We start from the raw sequence: 11543 nt of genomic DNA, 5'->3' as shown, positions 1-11543 counted from the left end.
ATCTATAATAGTTTATTTCCTCTTTTTCTTATTTATTGAATAATGGAATTCGTTTCAATCTTAAAAAATTTAAAATATGGGCATTTCCAGGGTGACGGACGCGACATTTTTTCAACTTAAACTTAAAAAAAAAATAGTGACGCAATATACATTTTTTACTTTTTATATTTTTGTTCGATAGCTCAGACGCTCTCGTATTTATGGTGAAAAAATTAAGATTATCTATCCAGCCAGTTCTTAGAAATAAAACAAGAGAGAACGTTATAGTCGGGTGCCCCGACTATCAGATACCCGTTACTCAGGTAAAGGGAGTGCGAGGGAGATGGAGATAGAGATAGAAAACGTTGATCACGCATAACTTTTTAACGAATGGTCCGATTTGAAAAATTTCTTCTACATTTCGATAGGTATTAATAAACACAATAAAATTGCATTTTTACTTTTCCAAAATATTAAAATTTTTAAAATCGTATATAAGCGATTGTGGGCGTTAGAGGGGGCGTGGCACCATTTTGAAACAAACTTGCGCTGCGTAGGAACTCCTAAAATCTGCATGCAAAATGCCAATCTTCTAGCTTTTATAGTTTCTGAGATCTCAGCGTTCATACAGACAGACAGACGGACAGACGGACAGACAGACGGACAGACGGACAGACGGACAGACGGACATGGCTAGATCGACTCGGCCAGTGATCCTGATCAAGAATATATATACTTTATGGGGTCGGAAACGCTTCCTTCTCCCTGTTACATACTTTTGCACGAATACAATATACCCTTTTACTCTACGAGTAACGGGTATAATAAAATAAGTGAAATACGGACGCGGCAAAAATAGAACTGCAATATTGACAACTTTAGAAAAACCTTAAATTCTGCGAAACTGGAGGGAGTATTATTTTGGGTTTTTTTTTCCAGAATACCTGCTGAGTAACAGAACACATTAAAGCCAGTTCGGTGGCAAAACATTTAGCGGTTTTAATACTAAAATATTACATTAATGATTCAATGGAATCCTGGTTTGGTCATTTAAATATTTCCAAGTTCCTATTACTGCTCTGTTAATGAAAGTTTACGAAAGAAACCCTCTCCCCGTACACTCAAAATAAAATTAACCCTAAAGTCAAGGAAATCGCCCTACTTTTGTCTTCAAGACAAGCTAGCCCTAAATTTTAGGGTCAAATTTTTCTATATTTTTGATTTTTTTTGACGTCATATTTCTAAATTTTAGGGTAATTTTACTAAATTTAAGGGCAAAAATTTCTAAAAAGTAGGAAATTTTCCTAAAAAATAGAAATTAAAAACAAAACAAAAAAACATGTTCAATCATGATTTTTTTTTGTATATACGTTTATATTATGTACTCTTCCCTATATACATATGCAGGCGTTGTGTGTCTTGTATATTGTGAATGTTAAAGGTTATGTATTTATTATTATGTATTTGCGCTTGGATTTCTTATCTAACCAAAGCCAAATGTGGTTGTAAATGTGGACTACGGGACTGCGGAAGATTGGGAATGTAGAAATTATGATTAGTTAATATTTTATGTTCATGAAAAAAACTTACAATTTTTTACTTGTCCGTCGTGAGAATCGAACCCGGGTCTCCCGCGCGAGGAGCGAATGGCCTACATACTGGGCCATTGTAGCACTTAAACTTGCTGTGGCAAACCGAGCAATGTATGTAAAGGGTGAAGCGGACAACACATTTGAATACTAATTGCATAATTTTGACCATTCGCGTTTTACTTATTTACATACGTATATACATATGTATATATTTATGCTAACGCAATTTATATTATGTGTAGTATATAGTAAATAACTGAATATAAACCTAATTATTTTTAGTTTACCGCTTACCATCAATAAAAAAAGGAATAAAAAAAAGTAAAAAAATAAATAAAAATAAAGTAAAATAAATTAAAAAAAATAAAATAACATTAAAAAAAAAGTTAAAAAATTTTGCTCTGGGACTCGAACCCGCGGCGATTCGATTGCTAACCAAGTGCTTTAACGGTCTGCGCCACGAGTACAGCTGGCCGGCAGCTGACAAGTTCTGGCATTGAACATTTTGGTGTGCCAGAGCATGTGAAAACAACTATTTCTATTTTTTAGAAAAACTTTCTACTTTTTAGGAAATGTTTCTATTATTTAGGGTTAGCTTAATTTTAGGGTTAGGACACTCATTTTTAGAAAAGGTGTTGCCAATATATTTTATTATTTTCGTTTGCCTTTCTATTTTTCAGAAAATAATTTCTAATTTTAAGGGCATTTTTTCTAGATTTTAGGGTGATTTTAGTTCATGGTAACCATTTTCTACATTTAAGAAAAACTTCCTGGATTTAAGGAAAACTTTCTTGACTTAAGAAAAATTTCCTTAGATTTAGAAATAACTTTCTTGTATTTAGAAAAAAGAAATTTTAATGGCGATTTTCTAAAATTTAGGGTTAAATTTATTTTGAGTGTACCCAATTAAAATCATGGTAATTTAAACGCATTGTTACTTTATTATTTACATATACAGATTGGATATTGGAGTGACTGGGCCTGTAAACTGTTATGTGTTCTCAAAATTCATCAAAGTCCTCATCACCGCCCTCCTCGGCATTGTCCAGACCGACCTCCTCGAAGTCCCGCTCCAGGACGGCGATATTCTCCCGCGCCTCCGTGAACTCGCCCTCCTCCATGCCCTCGCCCACGTACCAATGGACGAAGGCCCGCTTCCGGAACATCAGATCGAACTTGTAGGACAGATTCGAGAAGGCCACCGAAATGGCGGTCGTATTGGACAGCATGCAGCAGGCCCGCGAAGTCTTGGCCAAATCGCCACCCGGCACATAGGCGGGCCTCTCGTAATTGATGCCAATCTTGAATCCAGTGGGACACCAGTCCACGAACTGGATGTGCCGCTTGGACTTGATGGCCGATACGGCTGCATTCACATCCTTGGGCACAACATCGCCCCTGTAAAGCATGCAGCAGGCCATGAATTTACCCTGACGAGGATCACACTTGACCATCATATTGGAGGACTCAAAGCAGGCATTGGTCAAGGTCGTGATGGCATGCTGTTCGTGGGCCGATCTCTCGGCGGACATCAGAGGTGCATAGGCGACCAGGGGAAAGTGGATCCTGGGGAAGGGCACCAGATTCGTTTGGAACTCGTTGAGATCCACATTCATCGAGCCACTGAAACGCAAAGAGGCCGTTGTAGAACTCACTATCTGGGCAATCAAACGATTCAGATTGCTATAGGCTGGCCTGTCCACGCCCAAACTATTATTACATATATCGTAGATGGCCTCGTTGTCCACCATGAACACACAGTCCGAGTGATCCATGGTCGAGTGGGTGGTCAGCAGGCCATTGTATGGCTCGACCACAGCCGTGGAGACCTTGGGCGAGGGATAAACGGCAAAGTCCAGCTTGCACTTCTTGCTATAATCGGTCGATAGTCGCTCCACCAGCAGGGAGGTGAATCCCGAGCCAGTACCGCCGCCCAACGAGTGAAAGATGAGGAATCCCTGCAGGCTATCGCACTGCTCGGCGATCTTCTGCAGCCTCGAGGTCACCCTATCGATCACCTCCTTGCCAATGGAGTAACGACCGCGGGCATAGTTATTCGCCGCATCCTCCTTGCCCGAGATCAGTTGCTCCGGATGGTAGAGATCCTTCATGCAGCCATTCCTTACGTCATCGATTACCGTCGGTTCCAGATCGACGAAAATCGAGCGGGGCACCTGTTTCCCGTTGCCGGTTTCCGTGAAAAAGGTCCGGGCATCATTGGCCGAGGTGTCGTGACCCACACTGGCACTACTCCCGCTGGCCGTCAGCTCCTCCTTGGTCTTCAGGCTGCCGTCAAGATTGATGCCGTGCTCCAGGAGGTACAGTTCCCAGCAGGCATTGCCGATCTGGATGCCGCACTGACCAACCTGGATGGAGACCACTTCGCGCTGTAAGGAGATATATAAAAATGGAATGAGTTCGAAACAATGGCGTAGTTTAAAGTTAGGTTAGGTTGCATTTTCATTATACAAAATATTTTCACTTACTTAAAAAATATACATTTTACTAAATACTAAGTAAATAGAAATTTAAATTAATATTTGACACTTAGTTGTTTTTGAACAATATTATTTTAGAACTTAGGATCATCATAAATAACGATTTTTGGCTTCGTTTACTATATAATTATAAAGGGGTTCAAAAAAAATGAATATTCGATGCAAATTTAATATTGAAGATCATTTAATTTGCCTAAGTTTTATTTGCTATAACAGAGCAAAGACAAATTTAAATAATGTTCCGAGTTACGGTGGTTATAACTTTCTTTATCCACTTTCGTTCCGTTTGACCTCCCACTCTTTTACCTTTTTAAACTTAAATACCAGGAACATTTTAATCTCACCATTTTATTTGTGTGCTTCCTTGCTGGGCTAAAATCGGGGTATACAAATTAAAATCTTCCACGGGACCTTCTTTTTAATATTTTTTGGTCTCGCCACGCGAAAAGTGCTATTTCAGGTTGGCTAGTTGGGGAGTCACTGGAAAAGTTCCGTTACAAGGCGCCAAAGAGAAATGTCAAAAATTCCAGTCCATCATCATTGCATGGTTTTTCCAGGTTATTTCTGGCGACTTATCGATACAAATTTGAAACGCGAGATAAAACTCAGTTTTTAGCCAGGGATCGTAGCTGCTTTTCCCCGAAATTTATATTTAAAATAACATGTTCTTTGAATTTTACGTAAATCTGGTTTATGTCAAGGCTGAGCATTTTACATTGTGGTTCGTGTATTGGAGTTGTAGGTTGGCGCCGTCCATTTAAACTTTTTAACACCCACTGAAAATGTATTTTTCCAAACCCTAAATTTTAATTTTAACTAAAAAAACATTCAAAAAACTTTTTTTAAATTTAATATAACTTTTGGAAAAGCATTAAAATTACGGCTTAGTAAACTAGTTAATTGATGCCCTGCAACTATAAAAATGGTAAAAATTCAACGTAACATTTATCTAGGATTCAAAGCACCTGTAATTTTTTTTAAGACAAACTCCAAAATGTTTAATATAACACAATGCTTTTTTAACAACTGACTTACATGCTCGAAGAGTTTCAGTAACTGTGTGAAATGCAATCAAACACCCAAATGCACCCGCTGCAGTCTGCACTTATTTCCGCTTCCTCAGCCGAGCGGCGATCACTCAAATGCGAAGTGCAAATAAATGACAAATTACGATTACCGTTGTGCCCGCTAAACACACATATACAGTCACTAAATATGTTTACATATTTATTATGTACAATGGATCCGCACATAAGTCAAGCGAATCGTGGAAAGCTCCCTGTTTTGCAGAGATTATGACATTGGTCATAATAGCCTAGCCGCCGGCTAAGGGAGATTAAAAAAAAGACGGGAAAAGTTTTCCCCTGGCCTTTTGAGATGCATCTAAAATTGAAAAGAGTTTGCTCTGGATGCTGCACTATTTTCAGTCACGTTATACTGCCACTGTTCACTGAAAGAAAATTTAATATATTATAATAAAAATGTTTTTGATTTAAAATTGGGACAATAGCTTAAGAGCTATAAGTCCTTATAATCATTTAGTTTTTATTAAAAAAATGTTTCTTTAAAATTAAGCTTTCATTACAATAAAATGAAAAACAATGCAAAAAAAATTATGTAAAAATTTGTAAATGACAATTTGTATTGCTTAAACGCCTTCAGGAAAATAGTTATGTTAAATTTGCATCTCAGTGCAACAAAGTTGCCTTTAATTGCCGACAGCGCTCGCAGTTTTTCTTTCTTTTGTAGATTTGCATGTGCAACTTTCACCGCCTGCCGAAGTCGACGTCGCTGCTGCAGCGCTGCGGCAGAGGCGAAAGGTGCAAATTAATTTGTGGCGCCCCACAATAACCTTCCTCACTTTTTACCCCCATCATTACGCCCGGCATAATCTCTTGCATTTTAAACGAATTTTCCATCGTTTTCTTCTCAGCTTTGTCATGTCGCACGATGGCAAAAGATCGCCCAAAATATACCTAACAAAACAAAAAAACCCATCCCCAAAATGTAAGGTGTTATCTCATTTTGAAAATCTCCAGCTGCTAAGTGAATGCGCAATGAAAAACAAGGCGCAAAAAAGTGCCACCATTGTTTGAGAACGTCGAAAAATCAACTTGGATGTCCCCGAACAACGCTTGACTTGAAAACTCATTGTATCCCATCACTGCGGGTCTTCAAGCAGGGCTTTGACTTTGCGATTTCATGAGGCCATACATTGGCGACCACGAGACTTCTCGGATTTGGCACCTGGGTGCGAAAGCCTTGGACAGCAAAGTACTTTGGGGCTGCTTTGTCCTGAAGATCAGAAGGTGAGACAAAAGGTTTAATGGCTAACAAGATAAATGTAAGGAAATATCATCCATTAAAAAGGGATGATGCATTTCAAATAATTTACATTAATTATGATATTAATTTATGGGCATTAATCATTTAATTTTCAATCTTAAAATTATAAGGTATTTTAATAAATGTAATACAATAGATTTGGTTCACTTGATTCATGATATTGATGGCCTAGTCTTCTTTATCTTTACATTTCCAAATAATCCACACGATAAGTACAAGCTATTTAACTAAGAATTATTTTGATTTTCTCTTCCAAAACTTTCATAAATCACTTTCCTAAACACACACCCACAAGTCAGCTTCCTCCATTACCGTAACTCTATTCAATTAACATTTTTAAATGCCGCATTAAGCCAAATATGTACGGCTACAAATGTAGTTAATTTTTCTTCTGCTAGCAAATACATATTTTCGTGATCTGGTGGGCAATTAATACCTGAGAAGCGTTAAAAGCGCAACGCTCCGTGGGCATTGAGGGCGGCTCTTTTGTATGTACTTAGTTGTACTTGCGGCTGTTTCGCAGGCGTTGACAAATGAGAGCGGTAAATGCTCCGGCCAGCGGCAGTTCCAATCCAAAAAGCTTACAGCAATGACGAGTCATTGACATTCGCAGCGATCTCTGGCTGAACTAGAAAACTTACGAATCCGCATTCGAAAAAAGTGATAATTGCAATGGAGTACAATGTAAATGAAAAATGATATCTGAGGAGCGAGAGATATGAATGATATAGTCGACGGCGGATATACTCTTTTAGAGTTTAGAGCTTAGTTATTATCATAGTAATGAGGAGATTTTATTGAATTCAGATTTATTGGTTTCAGAATTAGATAATCCTTTCTTTTTATACTTTTTTCTGAACTATCTAAATTTTATAAAAATAAGATAATTGCTCTCGGAAAAAAACTCAAAAAAGTAGGCAGGTTTTTTTTGGTAAGAAAAATATTTTAGGCAATGATTTTTTAAATTACAAAAAGGGATAAAAAGCCTATAGCAATGTATATCAACATTGATCTCTTGTATCATTAAGAATTAGTTGGAATTTTTCGTGCAGATTTTCTTACAAATTCTAAAGGTTTAAATTGGATGCCAAAAATTAATGATAACCTTTGTAAGGGTACCAGAACCCATAACAATATCCGTTTATGTCCATGTTAATTTATAAATTTCTATATACCCACTGGTACACACACCTGTGAGCGTCGCTAATTGGCATATTTAGGGAAACAGAGAGGAAAGCACGAACAACACGAATGAAGATCTCTGTCAATTTACGGACTGCTAGGCATACAAAAAACTTCTATTGTTCCTGTCCAAATTGGCTTAATTTATTTGGGCATGCTTTCATCGCATGCCCACCTCCGTAGGGCTGCGGGACTGTTTTTTTTCAGACAGGTAACTCCGGATGAGCTTAGTTTCTAACGATGAGGTGCTAATCGCTCGGTCGCACGTTCGTTCCAATATGCCAGGCACAAAAAGCGGGGCAAAGATGCTCAATTCTTAGAACGCAGTTTCTCCGAGAGCCACACAGTATACAGAATATATATATTTATACAGGGTACACGTATGAAAAATTAAGTAAAATCCCCTCGGCAATCGTTGAAGCATTTGAAATCCAATTGTAATTACTGCTTCGTTCACTCTCCCGTGACCAACTCACATCAAATGCGATAAAAATATTTGCTACGGGTCTAGGAAGTTGGGATCACTAATTAAGTGGGGAAAAGTTGTAAGCAAATGAAGTGGAATCTGAAGCACATTGTGTATAATTTTATAGGATTTTTCAATGGGTTAATAACTAAGTATTATTCTAAGACTTGGTTTATTTTTAGTTGAGAAAACGAACTTTGAGTTTGCACATTGAATAGTTTTAATGATAAAATGAAATATAACCTTTAAAATATAAAAAAAGTATAAGATTATTAAAAAAATAACTGTAATATTTTCTGTACAGTCGAAAACATTAAAAACCAAATCAAAATTTTTTATTTCCTCTTGCTTTTCATATGCTCGTAACTTTTTCAGTTTATTTTGGTTTTCTTGTTTACCATTTTTTATCGTTATTAGCTAATTTTAGCCAAGCCAAAATGGCGAACTGCGCTAACGACCGAAAACCTTTGTTGTTGTCGCTGCCGTTGTTCATTTTTTGTGTGGCTATTATTTATGAGCTTTTTGTGATTTGTTTTGATTTTATTTCTCACATAGACACTCAAAATCAACTTGTGTTCAGTTATTAGGCACTGGCGCATTGTATTTCTGAGATACTCGCATGTATCCGTCCGATACCTGCATTGAATTTGCTTTTTTTGCATTCATTTTTCTCGTTTTTAGTTTGTGTTTTATGTGTGTTTTTTCTCCGTTTTTTTCTGTATTCATTTTACACAATTCCCAGGCCTAAGACGGTGCCAGTTCGCCGATTGGTACCTCGTAGCACTCGGCATCCCCATCCCCCGTAAACCCCCTAAACTCCCCGAATAAAGTCGCAGTAGTAGTAGTTCCAGCCGGAGACGGAGCCAAAATCCAAAGCCGGGTGCCAATTTGCGAGTCAAGCTAAGCGCATCTTTCTCTCTTATTTTTCCACTTAGCTTAGCTTCAGTATGGGGTTTTATAGTCGGCGAAAAAACCCCGATCGTAAAACTTGTCAGCCCCGAACCCTTAAGCAAATGATACAGATGTTTGTATACATATATGCGCATATCTGATTTTGTTTATTTTGCACCGATCAAAACACATTTCTTGTGAAATATTATTAAAATGTTTCTAGAAGTTATATGTAAAGAATTTAATAGCTTTAAGGGGTTTTTTTAAGAACATAACATTAAAAATCTGACCATATAATCATGTTTACTACTATATTTATTTTAATCAATTATATTAGGGAATAACAAAAAGTAACTAACTAATACAATTTATTTTCATTGACATTTTTATAATCTAAGAAGTATTAGAAGCAGTATTGTTATACTTTGATGACTATGTGCGATAGTATAGAATAGTATTTTCTTATTGATGAGTAAAATAATAATTTTCGTGGGCTGGACTATAATTATAATGCCCTACGTGTTCTAATCTATCTATCACCTTATTTTAATGAATACGTTCGAGTCTTAAAAACGCTCTAAAATATTTTACAGTTTTGCACAATCAAATCGTAGATTTTTCTTTTAGATGACATTATTTATTATACGCTCTCTACATTTAATTCTTCTAGGAATTGATAACTAAAATCTGAATGGTAACGATTACTAAAATATTTTTTGAATTCTTGTTGAATATATGAATTATAATCATTAAGAAATAAAAAGTGTTCATTCTAGAAAAAGGTAAGAACGTAAATAAAACTAAAACTTTGTTTCTATTTGTTAGTGAGTATGTGTCATTTGATTGTGCAAACAGTGGAAGATCATCAGTTTATGGAAGGTAGGTTTCTGCTGGGAATTTCCATCTGATTAGAATGCTGTTTTGCTTTTTGCTGAATTCTTCTGGAACGACTGCTGGAAAGCAATCTGAAAAATTGGAAACCAACCGTTACCCACTTATTTCACCTCTCGAAACCACATTTGCAATTGGATCGCACAATCAGTGATGCAATGAGAAATTAATTTGGTTGTTCATTGTGCCATGCAAATTAGGGGACCCAAAAGCAAAAAACAATAATTAATAAAGTGGTAGCAACAAGAGAAAGAAAATGTAAATAGATGCCATGGGATTAACTGTGGGATGATCGCAATTAGAGGGATGCTGTGCCCCATCTCCACTTTCGGGTTGCATAAACATAAACAAAGAAAGCCACTTCGCTTTATTGACTAATCACTTCAGCCCAGAGTTTGACCAACTTGAAGCGCGGTTTTTTATGTCGTGGGTCGTCCGTTGGTTCGTTGGCTTGTGACATTTTAATAATAAACATAAACCCTAGGAATTATGCAATTAACGAAGAGAGTCGAAAAGACAGATCTTCGGCTTACATAATACCTGAGGCGGGTCCAGTGTTGGGTCACCGAAATAGATAATAAACGAGCATCTAGCATGATACAAAGCCGCGGAGAAGTTAAAGACCAAAACAAAATCAAAAGGCAGGAAGGAAGAGGAAAAAACCGGTTCTCGACCAACATGGCGTATGAGCAATCTCCGACTAACAGAACTATTTCAATGCAGATCATTGGAAGTCTTATCAATCCAATTTTTTTTGCATTTAAAGTAATTTCCAGAATTGTTTAAAATAATGGACAATCCTAAGCAAACAGCAGGCGGCTGCAGCTGTTCGACCAATCAAGATTAACGATGACTACACAGAAAAAAATTGACAAATGATCAGATTTATATGTGCTGGTATATTTGATATTTCTTAAAGATCAAGTTATTCATATAATTTTGATATGAATAAAGATTATGTTTATCTTATTTTACATTATTTGTTCAATCTATACTAAACTTGGTATTTTATATGATATGATAAAATATCATATTGACATGTTTGAATCATAAATTTAACATAAATCATATCGGCTTTTTATTGATATGATATAAGGTAAAATTGACCGTATTCCATGTCGAATTTTTGTTTTCAGTATAAATAGTGGTATAGTATATTCAACGAATGCTACCCTGGTATTCTGCATCTGTGTTTGGGCAAGTGCAATGCTTTGGACAGCTACAATCACAATGGAAAAATTACAACAAAAATGAGCTAAGAAATACTACAAAAAACTTAATGTTTCTTTTCGTAAGCAACTCAAAGTGGTGCAACAACAACTGAGCTGCAGCCAACAACTTTTAAGTCGGGGAGCAAGTTATACGAGCTCTACTCCGGTTGTTAATTTATGTGTGTGCTTGTGTTGGCGGAGTTGTGCGAGTACCTTTAATTTTTAGTGTGTCGCGAGAGCTTTTTCACCATACCCTATTTAAATATACCCTACATGGGGGCATAACTTCTGCTTGGTTCTGGTTTTAAAATGCGCTAGCCGCGTCTAATTAAGGGAATGCCTGGCGAATCGTTTGAAGGGGGGAAAATGGCACAATTGTCAAATAACAAAGGCTCTAAAAATAGTTCTGTGTGTACACAAGCCATTAAATCATTTAATATAATTTTATTTTTAAATTCAATTTAATTCGCATTCGGCTAATTGCTAA

The 11543-nt window shown here is 36.7% G+C and overlaps 1 protein-coding gene and 1 long non-coding RNA gene across 2 annotated transcripts; both read right to left on the bottom strand.

Annotated features, from left to right (window-relative positions):
• Positions 1-2492: 2492 nt before the first annotated feature.
• Positions 2493-4573, bottom strand: alphaTub67C (alpha-Tubulin at 67C). Its single transcript, XM_017152607.3, has 2 exons — positions 4414-4573; positions 2493-3958 (listed from the first exon to the last, which is right to left on the bottom strand). The coding sequence occupies exons 1-2, from the start codon at positions 4414-4416 to the stop codon at positions 2573-2575; spliced, it is 1389 nt and encodes a 462-aa protein (XP_017008096.1). The 5' UTR covers positions 4417-4573; the 3' UTR covers positions 2493-2572.
• Positions 4574-5283: 710 nt separating this feature from the next.
• On the bottom strand, positions 5284-7068 carry LOC138913035 (uncharacterized). The gene is made up of 2 exons (XR_011418609.1): positions 6852-7068; positions 5284-5519 (listed from the first exon to the last, which is right to left on the bottom strand). It is a non-coding gene; the product is annotated as an uncharacterized lncRNA (long non-coding RNA).
• Between the last annotated feature and the right edge of the window lie 4475 nt (positions 7069-11543).

This window comes from Drosophila takahashii, chromosome 3L (genome assembly GCF_030179915.1).
Source record: "Drosophila takahashii strain IR98-3 E-12201 chromosome 3L, DtakHiC1v2, whole genome shotgun sequence".
NCBI classification, from domain to species: domain Eukaryota; kingdom Metazoa; phylum Arthropoda; class Insecta; order Diptera; family Drosophilidae; genus Drosophila; species Drosophila takahashii.
This window is presented reverse-complemented; position numbering and strand designations above follow the sequence as displayed.